This window comes from Artemia sp. Qi Xiang Cuo, chromosome 20, assembly GCF_049724085.1.
Source record: "Artemia sp. Qi Xiang Cuo chromosome 20, ASM4972408v1, whole genome shotgun sequence".
Lineage (NCBI taxonomy): Eukaryota > Metazoa > Arthropoda > Branchiopoda > Anostraca > Artemiidae > Artemia > Artemia sp. Qi Xiang Cuo.
In genome coordinates this window covers 25,348,003-25,375,860 of record NC_142813.1, presented here as the reverse complement: position 1 = coordinate 25,375,860, position 27,858 = coordinate 25,348,003, and the positions used below count along the sequence as shown (strand labels likewise).

Here is a 27,858-nt window from a genome sequence, read left to right as displayed (position 1 = left end):
TCATATATATATATATATATATATATATATATATATATATATATATATATATATATATATATATATATATATATATTGTTTTTTTAGGGTGGTCAGGTTCTTAAGTTTTTTCTTCTATTTTCACTTTCGGTGCTGAGGTTCGACCATGAATATCGGCCATTCTCTCCACATTATTAGCCGTAGTCCGATCCCGTTGTTCTTTAGGATACTTTAAAATATTTGATTTTTCTTATCCAATGTGTATATTTGACTAAGTCAACTTGAACGATTAGAATGTTGAATCTAAAAATTGTTTGTGTCTATACTATTCCTTTTATTTATTGGTAACTTAACACCGTTTAAAATACCAGTGTGGCATTTTAAATTCATATCAAATATCTGTCTGTATAAATTAGATATTAAACTAAATTTGTGAGCCGCTGATAATTTCTGGTAAATAAAAAATTAGCTTGTGAAAGGACTCAATTTTTGTCGGGAAGAATTTTTCGTGAGGAGCAAGGTTTCTGGGGTGAGTTTCCCGGGAGAAATTTTTACAGGGGGTGGAAAGGATTTCCTGGGATGATTAGAAAACGATCAGAGTATTATTGAAGAACCTTGGTACTTTTCTGTAAAGAGTGAGGGTTGAGGAAGGGGTTGTCCCCCTCATAGACGGAATAATTTTAGTTTTTTATAAGTTTTAATGTTGCTCCTTACTTTCAATTTGTTTTTTTTTTATTTATTATTTAATACGATCACAGTCTAGTTGGTTTCTAATCATCGCAAAAGAGTGTACACTATTTTGTCTCGGTTGGGGTTCGAGTTAAACCTTCCGGGTACAGTTTTCTCTTCCTTTTTTTTGGGGGGGGGGGTAAGAGGATTTAATTTTGCGTTAGGGAAAGGAAGCGATTTTTTCTTTTTCCCTCGCAAAATTTTTCACTTCGGGATTTTTTTCTTTTTTTCAGGAAAAAGAAAAAAATATTATTTTCTCTTTCTCTAGTCTGTGATATAAACTGGTAGATGGTGTAAGCTAATCTTAGATATAAGATGCCACCTATTAAGCCTAAATAATTTGACAAAATAGTCTTAATTAAATTTTAGATTAGTAGTTGACACTTTGAACGTGCTCCATCACTGAAGAATATCCGAAATTAATCATCTTCTCCTTAATTAAATCAGTGATCACTTCATCTTAATAGGAATTTACACTTTAGTGACATAAACATCCACAAGGAAAATCGATTCAAGTTGAACGAACTTAGTTTTAACAGAATCTGCCGTAACACTTTCATCACCAAATTCGATAGAATAAAGTTGTAAAGGGCTAATATCCGCTGTGCCACAAATGCACATATGCCCGAACCTTAACCGAGGGAGGGGTTCAGCGATGTACAAGGGGCAGGGAAAGCACAATACTATTAAATTTATTATATAGGCCTCTATTATTCAAGGGTAGAATTGTTCGAACCAACCTCATCTGTGTGAGTATGCCCTTTGCAAATAATGCCTAATGCTCATAAATTATCCAAACAATATCTAAATATCGTAAGTTAAGCCGTGACGTACTTGTTATTACTTTAGTATATAATGAAACCTAATAGTGAAATCAAGACAACGTTTGGCACTTTGAATCGAACCCACCTAGTAAAATATACGGGAGAGTATCTCCATATTGGGCAGCTGTCTGCTATTTTTGACACAAGTTCTGAACAAGAAAAATATGATTCCAGAAGTGAAGTACTCGCGCCCTTTTTGTACGTGAAGTGATGAAGCTATGTGCCATTTTTTCTAGTGTCAAACAAATTATGTGTAAGAGGAAAATTATTTGTGCGGGATATTGATGATTACTTCTATCTGTGGTATCTGCGACGTCATATAGACAAATAGTTACCTTTGATAATTTCTTAGCCATCCGAAGCCATTGATGCTGATCCCATTTCATGATGGTGGCTAATTTTATTTTCAGTATTATTTTGTTTAGCAATTACAGTCGTATATTATCTGGATTTTTTTTTATTTTACTTCTGGGCCCAAGCTTTATTTGCTATTAAAATTGCATATATATATATATATATATATATATATATATATATATATATATATATATATATATATATATATATATATATATATATATATATATATATATATATATATATATATATATATCTCAAGTTTTGGAGAGATAATTTAATGTTCTACACGAGTCCGGTACTCCAGGACTCCTCAGAAGTTTACTTTGGAGCTAATACAGTTTTGTTCGGTTTCTTGTTTATGCTATTTAGTATAAAGTTTATAGTATTGACTTCTTTTTTTTTGGAAGCTACTGAAAATTTCGCAAACTTCACAGGAACTTTTCTTCTCTGTCTTACGATCCTTATATTGGAAAAAAGTTTCGAATTTACCGACAAAGAAGACCTAAACGAACCGAAATTAAAATGAATAATCGAATCAAACTTAAAACTAACAAAAATTACCACAAACGAGTAGGGTTACCATCCCCTAAACCTTCCATAGACTGGAAAAGAATTTTACTGAAAAGATTTTTTATTTCGACATGTATGATTTTTATTTGCCATAACATCAACAACGCAAATGCAACAAACAATGTATATACCAAGCAAGGGGGCCGACAGAAAATTTTTCAGGGGGGGGGGGCAGACGCCAAAATAATAGTGGGGGTTGGGTTGCAGGAAATAAATTTCAGGATATTTTTTCGTAGGAAAAAGTCTATTTTTAAATACTTTTAGCAAAAACTAAATTAAAAACAGTAATTAAATTGCTTGCAAAATTAAACAAAATACAGTAAATTTTAAACGACAAGGATTCCTGGCAAAGGGGTCTATTTATTTAATCGATAATATATTTAATTATTAAGCATTTTATCTTAAAAGAAAATCAATTTCAAACCAAAATTACAGAAAGCTTTATTGCTTCCGTAGGTTATAACAGATGTAGACTTGTCTTTATGCAATTTCCTACGCCTTAGAATTGTTTACAGAAAGAGTAGGGATACTCAAAAATCCTGTCTGCATAGATACCACGTTTTGATTTTATACCGGCCATGTAAAATGTACCTCTTTCATAACAGGACGATTCTCCCCCTCGAACTTAAATCCCATATATATTCAGAAAAAAAAAATAGAATAGCGAAAGAAAAACAAAATTTAAACTTACTTTCCAGCTGTCAAAATGATCCTCTTTCTTTTTATTGTCCTATTCAACTAAATAAAATGAACAGGATCAGAAAAAGTTTCGTCACAAGAGAATCTTATCAAATAGTTTGTGATAAAAAAAACTGGAAGTAAAATGTGAGTTAGGCCAATAGTCATCTTCATAGGAAGAGGATAACTGGAAATGGGTCATTCAGTCACAAATTAGAACTTATATTTTCCTTATTAAGGGTCAAAATCTACTGGCAGGCAGCCAACAATGGGGCAACACATTTATCCCATGGTTTTTCCCTAATCTGTCTCTGCTCTCTTTCCTTTGGTTTCTTTATAATTGCTTTATAGTCCCAAATTTCCAGGGGGGCATGCCCCCCGTCCCCCCTGCCGGCGCCCATGATCTCAAGACTAATAAAGGTTTAGAAATAAGAGTGATGCTCTTCCCCCCCTCTCAAAACCCTTTAGCGACTTGAATGACATGTTTTCCATTGAAAATGATATTTATTTTAAACATATTTTTTGTGTGTGGATCACACAAAAGTTCATTGTAAATAAATTACAATCATAGACGTACAACCATAGCCTCAAAAATTGGATACTAATCAAACTTCCAGGAATTTCTTTTTTTTTTCGAGATCATTACATTTAACGAAGCTACTAATCTGAACAATTTGTTAGTTTATTTAATGTCCAGTATTAAGCCGTACTGTTACAAAATGAACAAATGCCGCGCAACGAAAATACACATAAAAGGAATCTTTTGTCGAACGCTATAAGTTGATGGTCAGTATTTAGTTTACTTGATCATGTAAACTTTATATGAGCAACTAGCTAAGTAAAAAAAAAAAGTTCATATGGAGATTTTAAGACGCATTCTCGCAAAATCTAAGTTATTGCAGGTCAGCGCATAACCAACTCGGATGCTGGTTCGAATTGATCAAATAGTTCTTGGTAATGAACTGTAAGTAGGCTAGAAAGTGACGCGGCTTAATAGTAACCGAAACTCTAAAAAACAAAGTTTTGATAACCATAGCTACATCAAGAGAATGAAATTTTTATGGTGATGCCAAATATATGAAGTCTATTAAGTCAGATTCATCGTATCAGGAAACCCTATTGTAGAGGCTTCAAGCTCCTATGTGCAAATATGTGGAATTTTGCACTTTTTGTCAGAAAAAAAAAATCACGGATGCGTGTTTGTTTTTTCTAGGGTGATCGTACGTAACCAGTGATTCTAGAAGATCAGGAGAGGGCTTATTTGATCAAAAATTAAAAGTTCTAGTGCCCTTTTCAAGTGACCAAAAGGTTTGGAGGGCAACTAGACCCCCTCTTACGCCCCTTCACCCCCCCCCCCCACAAAAAAAAGTCGCCCGATAAAAATTTTGAGATAACCATTTTGTTTAGCATAGTTGAAAAATCCAATAATTATGCCTTTAGGGATAACGTGACCCCCCCCTCCCCACCGCCCTTAAAGATAGGGCTCTAAGTTGCGAAATTTGCCCATTGTTTACATGTGGTATTTATTATCGGGAAGTATGCAGACATTTTTGGGGGATGGGAATTCCTACTTGGAGGGATTTTCTATTGGGAAGGAAGTTTGGGGGTAAAGTTTCCAGTGGAAACCTTAGAGTGGGGGAATTTGACATGATTTATTTGGCGAATCATTTCTGTTATTTTTAATTATAATTTTTAATTATGCTCCTTTCTTTAACTTGATTTTTTTTAGATTTTACTTCATTTAATCTTGAGCAAAGACAATTTCAATAATAAAAAGAGCAGGAGAGGAAAAGGGAGGTCAACTGTTGGCTGTTTTTTTTATCCATTAGTATAAAAATTAAATGTAAACTGCACAACAGTTGACTTAGCTCTAACCATGGAGCGATCGCAAATCCTTCATTCGCCTCCACTACTGCCACACGATGATAGTATTAGGTGCATTAAATGGGAAAGTAGGGAATAATAGAGGGAAATGTTGCGACGGCGTGGCAGTATATCCTTAAAAACTATGAAATTGAATATATATCTTTTCAACAACGGTAAATCGATGGACTCTCAGAATTTTCACTATACAACATTTTTGCCCTTATCGAGCTCTTAATTGCGGTGTTATTTCTTCTTATATATATAAGAAGGGCGTTAGATGAAAATGTTCACTTTCAAGTTAGCTCTTATTTTTCTCTCTAAGCACCTCCGGTAGTCCGCTAGTGCTTAAAAAACTATTCCGATTTACTATAATTTTCAAATTCTCAAAAATTCTTCTTGAAATTCTAAAAAAATTGTTTTGTAATTACACATTGCTTTGTATGAAGCTAAATCTTAATGTTTTACCATTCTCGGATCAGTGTCCTTTTTTCGCACTTAATAGTTTGTTTGAAATCCAGTTTATAATTTTCGGTTACTATGGGCCGAGGTTCGCTCTTTGTTGAGTTGGAGAGTGAGCTCAGAGCTACCACTGCATTTCTAATGCAATTGCAGTTACAACTGCCAACAAGATTATACCTATATAAGTGAAATTATCCTCGTGAAATAGGCTCTTCTATATGCTGTGCCGTACCCAGGATTTTGACTTGGGGGGGGGATTCTTGAAAAGTTATTTTCAGGTTTTCTATGAATAAATAGATACTAGTAATTGGTATACACATGTTGGAGCCGTGCTACTGCTTTAAAAGTATTTAGTCACGCATGATGTGTCGCATTTTTTTTCAATAGACTAACTGAAATCCTTATATTTCACTAATTCGGTTGTGATCTAGTTTAAAGGTTATTAATATTTTAAGTATAATTGACTAAAAATAATTAATCATGATGTCAAAAGGTGTGATTATTGTCGCCAATGACTAGGGTATCATTAATCAAACGAATATACACCCATTGATAAAAGTATGATTCTATTCATTGATTAGATGGGACGTGTATCAAGAATTTCGTCAGTATGGCTAGTCGTAAAATTTTCGGCAGATTCTTTTATTCTACCTGAGAATTGATGATTTTTCTTTTAGTGTTGGCAATGACTGGTCAACACTGCTGATATTGATGATTGAAAATGGTTTATCGTAGTTTAATAGAAGGCACTTACATATGCATTTACGTAAGGGGGGGGGGGGAGGCAGCAACGTAAAGTAGAGGAGATATTTGGGGGTGGGGCAATCTGGAGCTCCTCACCAGGGGTATATTAGAAACTGCTTACAAATGGGGATATCAAGGGTAACCTCATGCAAGAAGTATCTTAGGGCACATCCGGTGACATAAGATTTAGAAGATGCGTAAAAAAAAGTGCAATGTTTGTGGCCGCAGTTGCATATTTATAAAACTATTACATTGTGTCCTAACTCTTTTGTGTTCTCCCTCAGGACCTAGACTATCTTGATTTGTATCTACAATCAAATTGATATTTTAATTTCTTCAGGGGCTTAGACAGGGACGGGACTCGGGGGAAAGGGTGGATTCAGAGAGGCACGTAAATATAGTCCGTATCTCAAACCTTCTGAAATTTCAAGATTTTGTTCATATTCCCTGCTATTTCCTGATTTTGATGCATAATTGACATTTCTGTGTTTTTTTTTTCTTATTTGTGCTCCTTCCCACCTCCGAAATAAATTTATATACATTTGTGAGTGTTAAGGTACTTTTTTTCCTAATGACAATGTTTTGAGCTTATGGACAAGGGGCATGTTGTAGGCATGTGTCTATTTCATTCCCATTTTGGGCGTGAAGTGGACCCGTTGCAGACAAGGGGTATGAATTTTTTTTTTTTTTACTTCGTCAAAAATTGCTAATATTTCAATAAGTATAGCTGATATTTTAAAAATTAAATAAATTTTGTTTTATTTTTGAATTTACGTAAACTTGCAAAGACTTGTCATGTTTAGAAATTATGTCAGTACTGTCACTTTTTTTTTTTTTTTTTTTTTTTTAACAATATCTGAAATCTCACATGATATAAACTGGAAAATACCAGCACGCTTGTTGACGTCTTTGGGGTATTTGAGCAGCATTACTGTCCTTTCCATAGTACATTTTGATGGCAACTTCGTTGCCTATATCTGGGCCCCCCTTTACCTAGAAAATAAAAAAAAAACAAGTTTTTTTTAAACTGAAAATAAGGAGCGACATTAAAGCTTAAAACGAACAGAAATTATTCCGTATATGAAAGGGGCTGTCTCCTCCTCAACGCCTCACTCTTTACACTAAAGTTTTTTATTGTTTTAAAGAATAAAGCTGTGAGACAGAGTCCAGCGTATATTAGGGGGTTCGCCCCCTAGTCAATACCTCGCTCTTTACGCTAAAGTCCCAAATTTTTTCCAATTCTTTGCAGGGGCGGATCCAGGATTTTTTAGGGGGGGGGGGGCAAAATAGATTGATCCGAAATATTTTTTTTTTTTGGGGGGGGGGCAAAATAGGTTAATCCAATAGAATTGCGTTAGGAGCAAGTTTAATTAACGTAAACTTGAGTTAATTAAGTAAATTACACTACTTTGGACAACGCTAGGGGGGGGGCGCCCCCTGGATCCGCCACTGACTCTTTGAGAATGACCCCTTAATCACAAAGGCAGTTAATTAGAATAAATAGCTCTTATGAAAGTACAAAAAAAACTTTAGCGTAAAGAGCGAGGTAATGACTAGGGGGCGAACCCAATCATATACGTAATAATTTCTATTCGTTTTAAGTTTTGATGTTGCTCCTTACTTTCAGTTAAAAAAAAAATTGTTTAATTCCTGATCGTTTTTTTAAATAATGTTTGGAAATCCGGCGCCTCCTTCATAGCAATGTCCCTCCCCTCAAGAAAAATTCCTCTATGGAAATATTCTCCCACGTAACCCCCGACCCTCCTCCCCTAACTAACAGAAAAATTCCCCTTGAAAACTTCTATATACTTCCCAATACAAATACTATATGTCAACATTGGGCAAAGTTCATAACTTACAAACCTTTTCCCGGGGACTGTGGGGGATTAAGTCATCCTTAAAGACATAGTTATTGTATTGTTAGGCCATGCTGAACAAATTACTATCTCAAAATTTTGATTGGGTGACTTTGGGAAAAATGAGCGGGGGAGGGGGACTAGTTACCCTCCATTTTTTATCACTTAAAAAGGGCACTAGAACTTTTGATTTACGTTTGAGTGAGCCCTCCCGCGATATTCTAGGCCCACTGAGTTTACACGATCACCCCTGGAAAAAAATATAATAAACACGCATCCGTGATCTTTCTTCTGGTAAAAAAAAAAAATCCACGTATTTGCAGATAGGAGCTTGAATCTTATAGGCTATAGTAGGGTTCTCTGATACGCTGAGTCTGATGGTGTGATTTTCATTAAAGTTCTATGACTTTTAGGGGGTGTTTCCCACTTTTTTCGAAAATAAGGCAAATGTTCTCAGGCACGTAACTTTTGATGGGTAAGACTTAAGTTGATGTTACACAAAGAAATATTGTGAGATAACGTCTCTACGGGATGTCTCAAAGGTCGGACAAAATGTCTCGGATGTCTCAAAGCCTCCCACTATTGTCTCCCAAGAAGTTTCAGTTGCCCTTAAATCCTTATTTATGACCTCCCAGCCCATTCAAGGACGACCTGCTTTTCGTTTAGCCCCAGATGGTCGGCCGAAAAGAAAGATCTTATATAATAACAAATAAATTAAATATTATTATGTTCCTGCTATTTTTTTTTAACCACGATAACCCACTAGTCCTTTAATTCGAAATCATCAAAAAAGTATATTGCCCCTTTTCTTTGTAAACATTATCATTCTTGTAATCAAAGATACCGACAATTTTAGTACCCTTATCACATATCATATTATCATATTTTTCTCACACCTTTATCGAAATATGATAGCCAAACCCAAAAAAAGAGAAACAAAACCCTTCCAAGAGAACATCTGGATGGTCTGTTTTATCTCAACTTGGCCAACTTGATAATTTCAGGGACTGAAAAACAAAGGCGGGTAATTCTTAGGGTCTCAATCTGTCAAATTGTTGTATCTCGTGGAGATGACATATATAGAACAGGATTGACATTGAACATGAAATAATTCACGTGTAAGATTGACCCCGGAAGGATGGTTTATTCAATATTGCTGTTTGTCAAACGCCTAAAATTGGCTGTAATCAACTAGCTACAGAGCCAGCAGAGCTGGTCCCCCAAGCATGAGACAAGACAGGGTACAGTTACCAAAACTGCGTCAGGACTTTAATGAGACCTACAGGTCATATAATCAGAAATACTCCTTTGACTTAATGCTTCAGGTACCCATCGTATAACATGACACAATAGAATTCAGAGCTGGAGATTAGTGATTGGCTGAGAAATTACGGACGTTAGGCAATTATATAGATAGATTTTGGCAGTTTTTGACCATAATAATTTCAACTAAAATTACCTGTGATTTTCCTGTAAAAACTGAAAGATAACTGACTCAATTAACTGTGTTGTAATTTCTTTTTCAAAGGATTTGCTTTTCCCAAAACGTATTCTAATTCCCCAGGGTTTCCATTTCCTAGTCAATGAAAAATATTCTTCCCGTTGCAGTAATGTCAAGTGTTAACAATTTTTACTTTAAGATAAAACACACTGTCTTGATGGTTTGGAACACAGTTTATAATATTATATGTCCAGGAACTCATCGCTGCTTCAGGTTAATTTCAAACTATCCTATTGTACCTTATCTTTTCGACGGGGGGATTATTTTTGGACAACACTCATACGCACGGACGTACAAACCCAAACGAACCGAACCATTCCATGATTTCTTGTCTTCAGTTGAATAAATGCATACGATCCTTACAAAATTGAATACGCCTAAAAGGGAGGAAGTGATAAAAAAAGGGTGGTGGCGAAATCCAACAAAACATAGACAAAATCTCATTGACAATTTAGGATACATTTCTAAATCACCAATATTAATAGGGTGACCGGCGTTTACCCCAGCGTTTAAGTTTTGTAATTTGTCCATTGATTATAGATAGTATTTGTAATTGGAAAACATACGGACATTTTCGAAGTGGTTTTCTGCAGGGGAAGGAGGGATTTTCAGTGAAGAGTACATTTTTGGGAATAATTTCTTTTCAGTGAGGATGTATTTTCCGGAGGTATTTTCCGGGTGGTAAATGCCTAGAACCATTAATAGTGCTGATGTCGCAGTGTTGGCCTCGGGTCACTTGGTTCTGCTTTGTATTGTTAGTTGTAGCAGTAATAACCTGGTAGTACCTTCTGTCGTGGTAATGATCATTTTTGTGGCAGCAGAGAAGACCTGATCGGAATTTATAATGCTGTCATTCTATTTCTTCTTTATTTGATTGTATATGTTTTGTTTTTCATGGGTCTTTTTAAGTTTAGTTCTGTTTCCATAGTTATTAGGCATCAGACGGCCAGAAATTTCTTCAAATCAGAAACTCCCTAGACGGGTAACATCTTCCCGCTTTTCCTATCAATGTATTAATCCCTCCCTAAACAAATAACAACGAGGTTTGATAAATGGCTTAAAATGTGTAATTGTCAGTATGTGAGATCTTCAATTCAAGGCATTGTGTTTGGGCCTCTATCTAAAGAGAAGGTATCGGAAGTGGAAATTCTTTTCCGATATCACAGTATATAAATAATAGATCTTAATTATCTTTATCCAGTGCCCGATAAATAGCTCACTTTTTGAGCTGAACTTTTTGCGCTATGATCCTTCGGCAGTTCTGACTAGAACATGCTGTGAGGTCGCTAGCGGAATATTAACGTGTTCTATGGTGTCGTGTATTATGTTATGTGTATTTATTCACTTAGAATGTAATCATTGGAAAGTAGAAGCATATTAAAAACTTAGAATAACGATTTAAGTTTGGTTATTTATTTTTAACATCATATTTTTTCACTTGACGTTGTTTATTGTTTAAAATTGGTTTTTAGTTTCAGAGCATTTGTGCTTTGCAGGTCTGAAGTACTTTTGCTGAATCGTATTTTATTAGTGAATGTGGTCACTTTTAAGATGACACTGCCCATAGAAATCCAAGAATTTCATAACTTCGTTTTTTTTATTCACAAAAAGATTTATATATAATGTATAAACACGGCATCGAACATTATGTTAGTGTGTTAAAACCCCACTTGCCTTTTGTTAGTCTTTTAGTCATTTATGTATAAGAAACAAATATATCTTTTTGATACTTGATACACCGGAACGTTGGCCCTTTTTGAACTCGGGAGAATCTTTCCGTGGAGGATGTTTCTTTGGGTTAAGGGACATTTTTATGAAGGGGGCACCGGATTTCCAAGTATTTTTTAAAAAACGATCAGAAATTAAATTAAAAAAACAAGTTTTTTCAACTGAAAGTAATAAGCAACATTAGAACTTAAAACGAACAGAAATTATTACGTATATGAGGAGGTTCTCTCCCAAGTCAATACCTCGCTCTTTACGCTACACTTTTTTTTAGTGCTTTCAAAAGAGCTATCTATTCTAATTAAACGGCCTTTGTGATTCAGAGGTTTGTGAATTAAACAAAATTTTAACTTTTAACGTTAAAGAGTGTAGTATTGACTAAGGGGAGAACCCCCTCATATACGTAATATCATCTACGTAATAAAAAAAAACAAGTGATACGACACAATAGTAATCGAAACTTTTAAAGACGGAATTTTGATGTCAATAAATGTATCAAAAGAATGGGCTTATAATGCGGATTCTAAATATATAAATTTTATTAATTTTAGTATTACTTATCAAAGGCTACGAGCCTGAGAAAATTTACCTGATTTTTTGAAGAGGGGGGAAACATCCCCTACAAGTGAAAGAATTTTAATGAAAATCACACCGTCAGATTCAGCGTATCAGAAAACCCTATTACGTAGGTTTCAAGCTCATATCTGCAAAAACCTGCAACTTTGTATTTTTTGCCAGAAGAAAAATATACGAATATAGAAGTTCGTTACGTAAGTTAATTTGTAAATTACGTCAGAACCAAATTTAGAGACAGCCCTTTAGCAAAAGAAAAGTGAATTTTTTTGCAAATTTTGTCGACTTATTCAATGACGGTGAGCCAAAATAAAAGCTGCACTAAAAAACGATCAGAAATTAAATAAAAAAACAAAACGCTCCTTACTTAAACTGAAAGTAAGGAGCGACATTAAAACTTAAAACGAACAGAAATTATTCCTTATATGAAAGGGGCTTTCCCCCTTTAGCGTACGCTAAAGTTTGACTTTCTCACAACTCTATTTTTGTTAAACAATAAAAAACTTTAGCGTAAAGAGCGAGGCGTTGAGGAGGGGAAAGCCCCTTTCATATACGGAATAATTTCTGTTCGTTTTAAGTTTTAATGTCGCTCCTTACTTTCAGTTTAAAAAACTTGTTTTTTTATTTAATTGACAGCAAAGATCCAATGAGATTAACTGCTCTTAGGCTCTGCCGAGTTTTAAAAACCGTGTATTTTACTATGTTCATGGCCGTAAATTTGGCTTTAAAATACATTTCTCTATCTATCTATCTAATAGGCAGAATAATTGTACCAAACACATTTTGCATGCAGACCCGTTACACTTTACCCCTCCCCCCTAATATGCAAATATATAGCCCAAATTTATTTCTAAAGTAAAGAAACTAACGAAAAAACTGGTGTGTTCTGGAATTTTACACAGCGTAAAAGAGTGACTGGCGCATAATACACAAGTACCAAAATTCCTTCCCCTACGGAAATAAAAAAAAAAAATTAAACTCAAATAAAATTCTCAAATTTGGAAAGACTTATTTTCTGGGGGAGGGGGTATTTACCGAGTGGTATTTTCCGGGGGGAGGAGGTAAACGCTTAGATCTATATAAACCATGGGCAGGCCTAAGGATATATATTGATTATTGCACTCAAATGCCAGAATGTGGAGCACCCCAAAGATAAGCTCTAATGTTGCTAGTTCATCATTTAGACAAGAAATTAGGTTAGTAGGCTATATTTTTCTGGCCATTTGGAAATACCTTGATGAAGACCATGATTGTATATTTATACAAACATATATTCCCAAGGCCTAAGGTTTTAAACCCGGTACCCCTCTCCCCCTGGATACGACCTTGATCCTCACCCTAACTTTTTTCGTAACAAAGTATCTATTGAAAAGAAGAAGTTTTAAACGATCTAAAACTAAGATTTAACGGCTGTCCATCCCTCCCCACTACAAATATATAGGCTTCTGGACCCTATTTCCTAAAGGAAAACTGAAATCGAGGGATCGCCAGCTCTTCACCATTTGATACACATCTTGGGAGAGCCTTTTGTCCTGCCAGTTGTGACGTGTGCCACATGGTGTAAACGGTGAAAGTGGGTCACCCCTCGACTGAAATGATATATGTTTTTTTTTTCTGTAATCTACGAGGTTGCATCGTTTTTAATGAGTCAAATACGTTGGAGGAATTTAAGTTATTTCTTTATGTCCCTTAAATGTTATTTTTTTTTAATTCGTTGGTCGTAAATTAAGATTTGTTAATTCTTAATGTCTTGGGACTGGCACGCCACAGCCTAAAAGATTAGCCAGGACTTAGACTTGCATAAAATCCTCTTTAGAATATAGGTTAAAAGCTGCTCAAAATTGGGGGGGGGGTGTCAAGGGCAGTAAGTTTTTTTTCCATTGGATGTTAAATTTTCTAAGAAATGTTAAACTCTAGCATGATTATGGTTTTTTTTACAAGTATTTTAAACCTGTTTTTAGATATCGATTGTCTAAAAATTTGGGGATATCTCTTCCCCCTGGTTAAAGCGAAAAAATTAACTAGAAATCAACTTGACCATTTTTTTGTTTAAGTCTATTTGTTCGACGGCTGTCAGAGTTATACTTCGTCGTTCGCTAAAGCCAATTTTTAGCGAAGGAGGAAATAGGACTAGAGATGTCCCCAGGACTAGCTGGTGGGAGACGAAGGTACCCACATGCACGGGTATGTGAGGGCTCAGTGTAGTTTCCCTTCCCAAATTATCGGGATATTTTACGACATTTCTTGTAATGTTTATTTAATTCGTCAATTTTTTTACTATTCATGGATTCAATATCTAATAACAACCCCCTCAGAGTAAATTCCTAATGGTTGCCAGTGTCTTGGTCATTAGCAAAAATATAGTTAAATAAGAGAGGGGCTAGTGAATATAAATGTCTACTTTTAAAGAAAAGTTCAGAATTTATATTCAAATAATTTTTGAAATATATTAAATAGTTAAGGAAAATAAGTTTATCTGGTTTACTATCCATAGATTGTTGTAACCATAAAAGAAAATCTCGTTAGGTCTATATTTTTGGCCTCTCTTTTAAATAGGACATGTTAATTTATCCAAATTTGTTTTTTGGATGTATGTAAGATCTGTTATAGCTATGCAAGTTTTACAATTTCAATTTGATTTATTATCAACAGTTGTTAGGTAAGATCTATATCCACAAAATGCATTGAGAAAATCGTAAATTTGAAAAATTTGTTTTCTGATAGGAATTCCTTCTGGAAATATTTCCCGAGGCTTTTAAGTTTCAGTCTGTGTCATAAAGTGTATTTTCCCCTTTATCAAGTGGGATTCCAATTTACCAGAAATCTTGTGGTAATAACCTCATCCTTGAAATTATGTTTGAAAAAAGAAGAAATTATACCAAGCGCTTGGATTTATTTCAGAGATGGGGAACCTCTAGTTTCGCAGGGGCAGGAGCAATTTCGCCAGAACTAAAAAAAGCATTATATTAAATATTAAATTAATAATAATTAAATTAAATTAAAATATTAAATTAAAAAAAATAAATTAAATTAAAGTGATATAAATATAAAATATTTATATTAAAGTGATTCGAAAATGATAAAAAACCTATAAGTCATGAAATTCATGAGGAATCTAGGCTCCAGGTGCTCTGCTCTGCCCGTGTGTTCTTGGTTTAGGCTGTAAAAAAATCTTTGAACAAATTAATTGCGAAGTAGGAATACTTTGGTTTGTGGCGTGAACTTGATATTGTCCAACGTATTTGAGGAACTGGTCGAAGTCCTAACTAAGTGCATTCACTGAAATAATGCAGCAATTCCATACTGCTTTAAATACGTATGATTTCTTTCATAGTAATATTGGAACTAATCCACGTGGCGTTGTCTTTATTTATGGCTATCAACTTTCTCCGTAAAATCGCCATGCTTTGTGACTGTTTGTGAGGAGGAATGCCACCCTTCATCAACCCCCCAGTCTTTGTAGTAAGATATAACTTGTGCTAAACTTGAACCATTAGTCTATAGAGGCTAACAAGTATAAAGAGTTGGTGATTGTAAGTGTTCTGTTTACCGGTTACCTTTCAAAACAATTGAACCGAAAAGTGTATTGTTTAGGACAAATGTGAATACATAAGTCCTTCTTTTTTCGCAGCATTCTGAAAAAAAAATCTCATTTTATCACATTGCTCTTGTGTCCTAGTTTTCGTTCTTGAAGCATTGGGGAGAAAAGTAATACTTTAGCTTAAAGAGTAAGACTTTAACGTAGGACTATGGAATCCTTTGATGAAGATAGCCCGGGAGGTAGCTGTGCTTGTCCCCTTTGTGGGGAATATGAGGATGACCTGGGCCATTTTCTGAGTAAGTGCCAAAGTTTTGAGAATTTAAGGAATAGATTCTTTTTTTTGGGGGGGGGGGAGGGGGCATGGTTCCCATGTATCTTTGAGATCTGATCTAGGGAATTAATTATTGTGGTAGAAAGTTTTATAAAGAATTTTTTAGAAGCACGGAAGTTATAATTTCAAAGTTTTGAGTGCTATTGTTTGGTTTTATTGAAGTTTTTATTTTAATTTTCTTCTGTCTTTTTTTGTGTCTGGTCACTGGCTTTTAAATACACGTATATGTATATGTATGTGCTGTATACAAGCAGGTATCCAGGATTTTGTTCGGGGGGGGGGGGTTTACCCGATTTTTTCCCAATTTTTTTTTATAGTATCTTTTTTCTGGTAAGGTTTTGTCTTTACAGTCATTTTTTAGACTAATTTTCGACTTGGTCAAAAATTTCGGGGGGGGGGGGGTTCAAACCTGGTAACCCCCCCCCCCCCTGGATACGGCCTTGGCTGGATAATTTCTGTTTGTTTTGAGCTCTGATATCGCTCTAACTTTATTTGAAGGAAAGTTAGTTCTTTGTTTTCATTTTTTAATATTATATTCGTGGTATATCAGGGAGTTTGCTTCCAGAAACACGGCTAATTATATTTCAATCTTTCTCACTGGAATAACTATTTTGACTTTTAATCTCGCTACCATGCAAAAAGGCAAATATATTTCTTTACCCTCTAGTCACTCCTCGCAAAGGAGTGAAACACTGGCACTAGCTCACGATTTCCAATCGGAAAAGACCTCTTCCAATATATTAGTCGTCGATCGGTTCAATTCGAGCAGCCCTTGCGATCATGGTTCGGGGATTTAGCTAGCACCAATTTGAGTGAATGACAATTTTTCATAGAATTTTACAGACAAGCAGAAAATTCTTTGAAAAATATGATTGGCTCAAATTAGCGCTCGCTAAATCCCTACATTCGTAAAATCTCATTGTGAATTGACCTTAAATCGCAACGAAAATTGTATAAAACGGCTATACACAACATGGAAATTACAGTAATAGCATAAGCTCTTTTCCCTAATTCTCGTGAAATGAAGTTCCCATGTTTCTCAATAATTTTGTTTAATTGTATTATTTCTCTTGATTATGTAGCCTATATTAGAAGCTGAAACATGAGATCCAATTTAGTGTTGGAAGACACGTTCCATTGGAGTCGGCTTTTTGTTTATTTTGGAGACAATTCTTGAGCTCCAAAACCGCTGGATAAACATCCTGGAAAAATAACCTGAAAAATTGTCGATTTGTCACAGATGTTTCTTTTCCTAAGCACCGGGTGGGAAAGTCAGGAGGTGGCAAGTCCTTTTTTCTTTTAGTTTACTCACATTTTTGGCTGGAGACCTCCCTCCCCATGTGAATGGTAGACATAGTTGTATTTAAGGGACGTGCATTTATTCCCCGAAGTTAAATAATTGGTAAAATATGGGTAAAAATAGGAATTCAAAAATGCGACAAGTAGTTTTTCCAGCAGCCCTCCGAGTAAAATATTGGTTACCTCTCTACAAAAATATCACAGGACTTGCAAAAGTGAACGTTTGGTTTTTTTCCATAACATATATAAAAAAATAAATTATCTATTTTTTGTGAAAAACAATAAAGTATCATATCATAAAAAATACATTTTAAATATGTATTCCTAGATCAAAGTTAAATGCTATTTTTGTGGATTTTAATGTATATTTAAAAAAAAACAAGTTTTTTTTAACTGAAAGTAAGGAGCGACATTAAAACTTAAAACGAACAGAAAGTATTCCGTATATGAAAGGGTCTGTCCCCTCCTCAATGCCTCGCTCTTTACGCTAAATTTTTTTATTGTTTTAAAAAATAAAATTGTGAGACAGAGTCAAACTTTAGCGTAAAGAGCGAGGCGTTGAGGAGGGGACAGACCCTTTCATATACGGAGTAACTTCTCCGACGCCCCCTTCATAGAAATGTCCCTTCCCCCAAGGAAACATCCTCCATGGAAAGATCCTCTCCCGTGACACTCTAGACTGCCCTCCCCCCCACACACACCAGAAAAAATCTCTCCTGAAAACGTCTGTATACTTCCCAATAACCAATACTTTATGTCAACAATGGGCTGTGGGGGATTAAGTCATCCTCAAAGACATAATTATTAGATTTTCGACTATGCTGAACAAAATGCTGAACATGCCGACTATGCTGAACAGGTTATCTCAAAATTTTGATTGGGTGACTTCAGGAAAAAAATGAGCGTGGGAGGGGGCCAAGTTGCACTCCAATTTCTTTCTTCACTTAAAAAGGGCACTAGAACTTTTAATTTCCGTTGGAACGAGCCCTCTCACGATATTCTGGGACTACTGGATCGATACGATCACCCCTTAAAAAAAAAACGCATCCGTAATCTTTCTTCTGGCAAAAAATACAAAATTCCACATTTTTGCAGATAGGAGCTTGAAACTTCTCTATTAGGGTTCTCTGATACGTTGAATCTGATGGTGTGATTTTCATTAAAATTCTTTAATGACTTTTAGGGGTTGTTTCCCCGTTTTCTCGGAAATAAGACAAATTTTTTCAGGCGCATAACTTTTGATGTGTAACTACACTTGATAAAATATATATATATTTGAAATCAGCATAAAAATCTCATTCTTTTGATGTATCTGTTGGTATCAAAATTCATTTATTTAGAGTTTCGGTTACTATTGAGCCGGGTCACTCCTTACTTACAGTTCGTTACCACGAACTGTTTGATGGCTGATAATTTTGAAGCAAAGATTCAAGATTGTCGATTTTTATTAAACGCACAAAATCAACAAAGAAAAATGTTCATCTAGAGCCAACGAGAGCTAAGGTTGAATCCAATGCTGCTTATTATCAAAACACATTTTATAATCCACCAAAAGACACGAATTAAATAAAAACAAAGAAAAAAACCCAAAAGATGACAACTAAGAGCAGGCGAGAGACAAAGGAGGCTACCTCGGCTGTGATAATTAAAAGGGCCACATATGCCATTTTGGTAGAAAATGAGTTATGTGTATGTCATGGGTAAACCCAGCACGAGGAATCGAATGGTGAAGTCAGAATTCTCCTATCTCCTACCGTTGCGAAGATAAAAAAGAGACATACTCCACTTTTGGACGCGGATCGCAGCCTTGGCGTGGTAAATTCGCAATGCTGTACTTAAAATAAACACACAACAAAAAGCCTGTCATTAAGGTTAAATAATATATTCCGTTACTTTTTTCTTTAAAAGAGATTTGCTATTCAAATTTTTATATTTATTATGTAGAATATTAGAAAAAAGTTCAATATTCAGCAACAGTAAATTTAGCTTTCAACAGGTAATAGGAAACCTGTTGTTTGAGAAAACCTAAAGATTATAATTTAGGCGCGTATGGAGGAAGTAAATTTGGCCCTTGTCCCGCCCCCTTTGGAATCTTTTTATCCCTGCAATTTTCCCATATAAATCCTGTTCTATATAATTCATCTGTTTGTTTTTGTTGGTTCTTAAGATGTTTCCTCCTCCCCAATCCTATGTGTGTGTCCGATCAGAAATAAGCCTGTGTATTGTAATCTGGTAGTATGAGTTAATACAAGTATTTGTTCCCGATTTTTTATTTAGATAACGTAGGGCTGCCAGTGAAACTCGTTAGGGGATGCAGAGACATACACATGTAAATTATGTTCAGCTTGGTGATAAAACTCAATTCAATAAGAAGAATAGAACGGAGTCTTACTTTGTTTGCCATTTCAGGGATAATTTTGAACAGGGATTCTGCAAACTATGCTGGTAGCTCTGACCACTGAGTTGCAGCTCTAATTTTATATTGCATTTGTACTGGGCTCAATTATGCTTGCTGGATATGCAGTGTTGAATTTCAAAATATATATTTTATTAAGTATTTCTTTTGTTGCTAAAAATGTACATGTATTAAATTTAATGTAGTATATATATATATATATATATATATATATATATATATATATATATATATATATATATATATATATATATATATATATATATATATTTATTTATTTATGCATATAAATTATTTACTTCACTCCTTGGTAGTTTAAAGCATCAAGGATGGTTAATATCGTTAATATTTTGAATGGCAGTTCCTTCGACATTAGTTATGGTTCCGGCTAACTACATGGGTTTAGGATGAAGAAGTTAACACAGAGTTAACTTGCACCAGCGTTCTTCCATTTTCGTACATGTTCTTATCGATTAATAATAATACATATTGTAGATGTACAATTCGTGGAGCTTGTCAAAAGGCGACTACGGGATCTCCCCGGTGGCTTGCCTTTGGAGCTGGTCAACAATGTATCGATTTTGAGCAAATTCTCCCCGATAGAATATCAATCAATCAACATGCGTTGGTAAGTAAACATCTGTATATGTCGCTTTCCAAATATTTATCTAATTGTACAAAAAAATCTTGCCAATCAAAATTACTTCCATGGTTTCAAACAATATTGTTGATTGGAAGAGTTCCAAAGGAGCTTTAGACCAGCCATCTTCAATCCCCGGGTAGTCATTAATCGTCCTGGAAACGTCTTTCCTTTTCTGTGCCTATATAGCTCAATTGGTGGTTGAAGTTCTAAAACATAGTCGGAACGAGTCTTTTAGGCTTGTGCTGAAGCTTGGTCAATTGGCCTGATCTTTTCCCCTCAAATATATAGACAAAAGTCTAGCAAAAGCTCTAAACAAAAGTCCACTAAAAATAAATAATTACCCGAAGTGCTAATGAACATGCTCTTGAATAACTTAGGAACGATCTTAAGGAATGGGGGGGGGTTATTTCCATCCCCTTGTTTGTAGTTATCTGAAATTTGAAAATACAATGAATCTCCCAGCATAAATAATAAAACATAATCGTAGCAGTCAGTGTTCGGAGACATCTTATTTTTTTATTTATTGACATTTTCCCTTTCGAGGTTTGATGTATCGGAATCAATGCGGCTGTAATAATTAAAAGTGCGACATATGCAATTTTTGTAACTGTTCAGGAAAGCCAAAAAACGGAAAAAGTTTGTCGGCTGTGGTCCTCATCTGAAGGATTCCAACTTTTTATGCTCTTTTCAGTGGTATAAATTAAATTCAAGTATGCCGAGCGAATTCAAAATTATTCCATTCTATGGCATATGTCTCCTATTTCCTTGACAAAAAGGAGACAAGCGCCAGGTCCCCATGTTATAGCTCCGTAAGATAATCCTCTTCTGTCATTCTGAATTGAAAAAAAGACCTGATAAAAGAGCTATCCACTTAGAGGATCATACCTCTTTTTATCTTCCTAACGGTACAAGATAGGACAATTCTGACTGCACCATTCGATTCCTCGCGCTTACTTTACCCATCTTTTAGTTATCACAGCCGAATGCATAGGGACCTTTTTATTCTGTTTTAGTTTCTTGGTAAAATAAATAGTAACAAAGTAAAAAAGTTATCGAGTATGTTATTCAACGTTTTCCCAAGAATATTGAGCAACATAATAAATCGAAAGGCTGAACATCAGCTTCAATTAGGCCTACATAAAAGGAAATAACTAATACCGAGATACTGAAATGTTTAGACAAGAGGAAAACAAAGAATCCCGTGTTATTTTTTTCTATTTTAGACTAAAAGGGTCATAAACAGTCGAAGATTATTCGTGGGTCCCATTAAGTTTTTCTCTTATGAATTTATCGTAAGCTTTTCCTCACTCAAAGACTCGCTGAAGGCTTTAATTTTGGTTTTCCATCTTTGTGCTTATTTGCTACTCTGTGTTAACGAATAGTTTTTTCTTTGACTTCTATATTTTTATTTTTAGATGAAAATCCCCCCCTCTTCACCCATAAATAATTAGGCTGGATGATATATGGTTTAAAATATTAATTTTCACCGAAGGCATTCAGGGTTTCCATGTAGGAGGAAACATTAAGCATTGAAAGTTGTTATTCGATACATAGTTAAAATCTTTGATCAGTGATTCCTTAAACTCCTGCTTGAACATTTTTTACATGATTGCTTGAGCGATCACGTAAAATTTAATAACATTGTTATCGCAGAGTTGCTTTTTAAGAGATATGCATCATTATGGTATCAAATTGTCTTGCTGTGATAAGACCCAAATGACCTTCAGGGAGACTTTGATGACGTTCGTCCTTAGAATTACATGCTCCCTGTTAATGCTTTCAAATCCGTAGTAGAATTGTTAGCTAAAGAAATTTGTCCTGCACCTATAAGAAATACTTTGCCTTGTGAACCCCCAAAACTCAATCGATTCTTTTGGGGCAGCCTTACATAGGCTGTGACGATGCCTTAATCTGCTGCTGCATATTTGAGTGGCAGCAGAACACAATCACTCTGACTATTCTGCTCTCGAATAAGAGATAAGCGCTGGGAAATGCAGATTTTCTTGAAGTGGAGATCACGGTATGTTACCTCATACTCATAGGTGATCTGATCAAGGCTTGTAAGCCTAGCGTGGATTTTCTCCCGCAAGACCTATTGAGTTTCTTGTCAATATTCAATCCTCTAACACACTCAAAGAATTAGATGGCACTTCAAAATATTAGGTGAGGGCTAAGACTTTCAGGATCAAACGATAGCTCTCATAAAAGAGCTTGATTGTGACGGCTTCAAGATGCATAACGCCATTGTTCCATTTGAAGTAAAAATCCATTCGCTGTTTGTGAGTAGGTCAACTTTGCTAAGAAGCATAAGTGTACTTGTTACCGGCATATGGGGTTTTGCAGATTTCACAATATTTGGAGAAGCGACTTGAAATAAATTTTTCTCGTGTGCCTATGAAGAGTCGACAAGTAGTTTTAACAGTGATTATGATACATTTAAATTTTTTGAAGCCAATAGAATCAATTCCATCCTAAAATTTTTGTATTCGATTATCCATAAGCCAAAAAAGATCATAAACATATTTTAGTAGAGGTTGGGTAGAAGGTAAGCAAAACCAGTAACTAACCTTTTTTGTCACTTTTTTCCTACAATTGTTATATCGATTCAATTGATTTGCCATTTAGTCGTATATACTTCCTAGGCTAGTTCTTTTCTTCAAGCTTTTCTATGATGTTTTTATCAATTTATTTCTAATCAATCCATGAATTTTATCTTCTTTGTATTTTAAATACTCTTCTTTGTGAATAGCTCAAATATTTACAAGTAATCAATTAATGGACGAAGCATTTTATTTAATTTACCAGTCATTACTAGAGCTTTATCTAATATTTATGAAGCTGTGACATTTATGGGACGATAATGGTATGAATTCAATTAGTTTCAGTGCTTCCCTTCATGGGAGAAAATGTATAAAGCGTTACTTTTTAGTTGACAATCACGATTACTTCGGGAAATAAATTTCGGGATGTGCTTAATAGTTTATGGTAGCCTTGACGATACTAAACACTTTTTTCATCATGCTTAACTCAAACCAACGAAATTCAAAGTTATCTTGATTTTGTCCGAGAACTAAAGTCCGTTATTTTCATCAAATAAAGCTACCATGCTTTTTTCTTTCCTCGTTATAATAACGGTAATTGATAAAAATTATGGAGTAAAAAGGAATTAGTGAATTATCTCTTTTTGAGAAGCTAAGAAAGTGTTAAAAAAAATTGTGGGCATGACTGTAACAATAAATTTGAGCCTTTCTTTGGAGCAGAGGATTTTGGGTTTGGTCCTCTCCTCCTTGAATATGAATAATCACATAAAACACTTGTTTTTCAGTTATTTAATACGCAGGAAATAATTTTTTTCTTTGATTAGCCCCTTTTCTGGCCGAATCAAGATAATGAGTTTGTTGAATTTTTAAGTTATTAGTTTTTCAGTTTTCACTCTTAGGTTAATAATTGAGAAGTGCCTGAGTTGCCAAACACCTTTGGTCCTTAGTTTTATAGATTATGAGCAAGCGTTCGATTTTATTGATAGAAGAGCTTTATCAAATGTTTTATCCTTGTATGGTAGCCTATACCAGACAAATACATTAAAGTGATTAGTGTTGTGTAAGAGAATAACACTGCTGCGGTTAAGGTAAGAAACGAGGTTAGCAGCTGGTTTTGTATTAAATCAGGAGTTAAGCAGGGTTGTGTTCTATCCCCCTGAATATGGATCATTTTGAATAGACTTTGTCTTAAGGAGCACAAGAAAGGCAATAGGAGACCACGGAATCAAATGGGGAGCAAAAACTTTCCTGGACTTAGATTATGCTGATGATTTAAGCATCCTAGATGAAAGTGTGAGCAAAATGAATGAACTTTTAGAGGTTTTTCGAGTTCAGAGTGCTCAAACCTATTCAGGTAGAATAGGTTTGAAAATTAATATTAAGAAGACAAAGACACTAAGGCTAGGAATAAGTGAAGATGAAAAGATGATGTTGGGTAAGGAAAAGATCAGGTGGTCAGCTTCACTTACCTTGGTAGTACTATTAGTAAAGACAGTGGGAGCAGTGAGGATGTTAAAAGTAGAATAGCCAAGGCTCAGGGTGTTTTTTCGCAGTTCAAAAAAGTTTGGAAGAATTGGAAGATAGTCTGCAAACCAAAATTAGAATATTGGAAGCGAGTGCATGGGCGCTCCGAAAAGCGGATGAAGATTTTCTAGATGTTTTCCACAAAAATTGCCTACGGACTGTTCTGGGTACCCGGCTGACTGTATTTCAAACAGTAGGCTGTACGTAAAATGTGGTTCAATCCCGCTTTCTAGGGTTATTAATAAAAAAAAAATTTTCAACTGAAAGTAAGGAGCAACAGTAAAACTTAAAACGAACAGAAATTATTAACTATATGAGGGGTTACTCCTCCAGAACACCTCTTTCTTTACGCTAAAGGTTTTTAGTACTTAAAAAAAAGTTTCTTATTGTTATAATTAAACTAACCTTGTGTTTCAGGAGTTGTTCTTAAAGGCTTGGGACATAATTAAAACTTTAGCGTAAAGAGCGAGGTGTTGTGGAGGAGTAATCCCCTCATATAATTAATAATTTCTGTTCGTTTTAAGTTTTTATGTTGCTCCTTACTTTCTTTTGAAAAAAGTTTTTTTTTTTTTTTTTTCTGATCGTTTTTAAAGAATGCCAGGAAATATGGCTACTCCATGGAAAAATCCCTCCTCCCCAAGGATTTATTCTCAAAATAATTCAATCCTGTTGAAAATTTACCCCGGACAATTACCCTTAACATCTTCACGAGTAAAATTAAGACGGAAAAGAGAAAGCAAGACATGAGAGGAATTTTGTTTAAGAATTCTGACATTCCCCCAATGTAAAATGTCCCCTGAAAAATTCACCCCTTGGAAACTTTCCTCCCCCCGAGGAAAATCTCACCAGCAGAAAATCCCCCCCCCCCCTCGAAAAATTTATGCATACTTCCCAATAACAAATACTATACGTAAACAATAGGCAAATTTTATAATTTAAAGACCTAGCCCCGGTAACCGTGGGAGGGTCATGATATCCCCAAAGCCAGAGTTATTCGGCCTTTCAACTATGCTGAACGAAATGGCTATCTCAAAATTTTTATCGGACGATTTTGAGAAAGAAGGGCGTGACAGGGGGCCTGGTTGCCCTCCAATTTCCTTGCTCACTTACAAAGGGCACTAGAACTTTTAATTTCCGTTTTAATGAGCCCTCTCGCGATATTCTAGGACCACTGGGTCGATAAAATCACCCCTGGGAAAAACAAACAAATAACCACACATCCATGACCTTTCTTCTGGCAGAAGAATACAAAATTTCACATTTTTTTTTAGGTAGGAGCTTTCTACAGGAAATTTATCTGATACGCTGAATCTGATGGTGCTATTTTCATTAAAATTCTATGACTTTTAGGGGGTGTTTCTCTTTTTTTTTCTTCAAAAATCAGGCAAATTTTCTCAGACTTGTAACCTGTAATGGGAAAGATTAAAATTGTTGAAACTTACATATCTGAGACCAGCATAAAACCCTGCTTCCTTTGATATATCTATTGGTATCAAAATTCCGTTTTTTAGAGTTTTGGTTACTACTGAGCCGGGTCTCTCCTTACTTACACTTTGTTACCACGAACTGTTTGGTAATGAAAGAGGATGAAGGATGACAGATTGCCGAAGATTGTCCTTTTCGGCCAACCGTCTAGGGTTAAACAGAAAGCAGGTCGTCCTCGTCTTGGATGGGAGAATGTCATAAAGAAAGATTTGAAGTAAATGGGAGCTTCCTGGGAGGGTATTAAGAGGGAGGCTTTGAATAGATTGGGATGGAGGAGGAGCGTGTGTAGGTGTATTGGCCTCAGGCGGCTTGATGCTGCGGTGAGTTGTTAGTAGTAATAGTTGTAGTTATCATGTTAATATTTTATTGGTAACTTTAGTCTAAGTAATTTTTCATGTTTCTGTTTGAAATCTTGCCTAAAAAGGATATTCTTGGGACGTAGATGTCACTGTGATGTTTTACATATCCGTAATTTGATCAGATCCATACGGCTTGATTAGTGATTCATTCAAGTCGCTTAGTTGTGATTCCTTGGATTATGATCAAGCTGCTGATATTATCAACTAACCGTGACATTTATTTTGTTTTCTAACCTCATTTTTAGAAAAATCGTCACTATCAACAGGGATTGCTCTGTTCTGGTCGTTGATTACCACGATCGGGTTGATAGAGTGTATAAAAAAAATGGAGAAAAGAAGAGACGTGCACAGTGTCAATATTTTAGAGGAATCACTTTGTTCGTATGGTGCTTTATAATATATCAATTTGAAAGCGACATTCAAAATATCGACGTTGGCATTCCTGTTTCTAAGATCAGCGACGAATATTCTCAGGGAATTTGTCACTGACAATTTCTCTGACAATTTCTATTTGTTTTAGTTGCATCTGGCGTTACTAATGACAGCCTAAGGTTGAGGGTTAGTACTACGAGTGTCAAAATCAACAGTTGAACTAATTGATAGTTATTATGAATTCACAAATATGCAATAGAAACTCTAGCTTTAGTTCCTGAATTATGTCATTTTTTTATCCCCTTAAACTTTTAACAGTAGGCTACGCAAGGTTTAAAATATTTCTGTTAGCATAGGTTCACATGCGTGTGAAGATTGAGAGAAGGGGCGATTTTAAGAATTGGAAAAAATGCAAGGAAATGTGAGGTATGAACATAGGAATATGATAAACTAGCTTACCCTTCGCGCTTTACTGTGATCCTAAAAGAAGGAAATTCAAGGAAACTCCCCCCGGAAAAAATCTATTGCAGAGAACTCCCTCTCCAAGGAAAAATTCACCCCGCAGAAGGGTCCCTCCGGAAATTTTTCCCCCGTGGAAAATACCCCTTCCCTTTGGAGAACTCCCCCTGTGAGTTGATAACGATCGTATTTTGAAACTTATAAGTAGCCTATTTGAAAAATTTGTCTGGGAAATCCCCTACGCAGGCACGTACACAGGAGTTTGTGTCGGGGGGGGGGGCAAATCCTTCAAATCCCTTATTCGGTGAGAAGTATCAGAAAATTATGGGAAAATAATAAAATAATCATGAGGTTACGGGAGGGGGCGGAGGCCCCCCCCTGCGGACCATTCTTCCTGTTTAAAATCCCCCGACGGAAGACTCCCCTAGAAAATTACGCCCTAGCGGGAAATTTATCCCGACAGTTCCCCTTCTTTGGGGAATCGAGTCCATAAATTAAAAAACACGATCATGCACTGAAAAAACTTGAAAAACTTGTAAAATAACAATATTATTTTTTAATTTGAAAAGTATTGTTGGATACCAAATTCAGAAAGTTTACTGAAAAATAAGCTCAATAATTCCAGAAGTATGTTAGATGACACAATTCAAAATTAACTAACCCGTTAATTGAATATCCAGAAAATGTGAATAATTTGACTTGAAAGAAGTTACACTTATTTTGTTGAGAGGTCTCTAATTTCATTCGGCACGAAAAGTCTTAAGACCCCCCCCCCCTGGTGGGGGCTTGAATTATTTTATATCCAGAACCTTCTGAATAATGTATTCAACAACTTCCTAAACTTCATGGCGGTCGGATGAACAATATGCCAAATCTTGTGCTTTGGTATAGGGTGGACTATAGCCTAGGATGACTCAGAGTAATTGAGAAAGGGTACAGCCCCAACTATTATGTGGTAATTCTTGCCTTTTTTTTTACTTTTGCTCATTTTTATCGCAGAAAAAAAATGATAACAATAGTAATGA

General features: G+C 35.3%; 1 protein-coding gene across 2 annotated transcripts in view; it reads left to right on the top strand.

The window, feature by feature from the left end:
* PlexB (plexin B) overlaps positions 1-27,858 on the top strand; it is a 305,515-nt gene that overhangs the window by 170,404 nt on the left and 107,253 nt on the right. For both annotated transcript variants that reach the window (XM_089106186.1, XM_089106185.1), the window contains exon 6: positions 19,947-20,079. In XM_089106186.1, the coding sequence (XP_088962312.1) occupies positions 19,947-20,079 (133 nt within the window). The remainder of the gene's footprint in view (positions 1-19,946; positions 20,080-27,858) is intronic.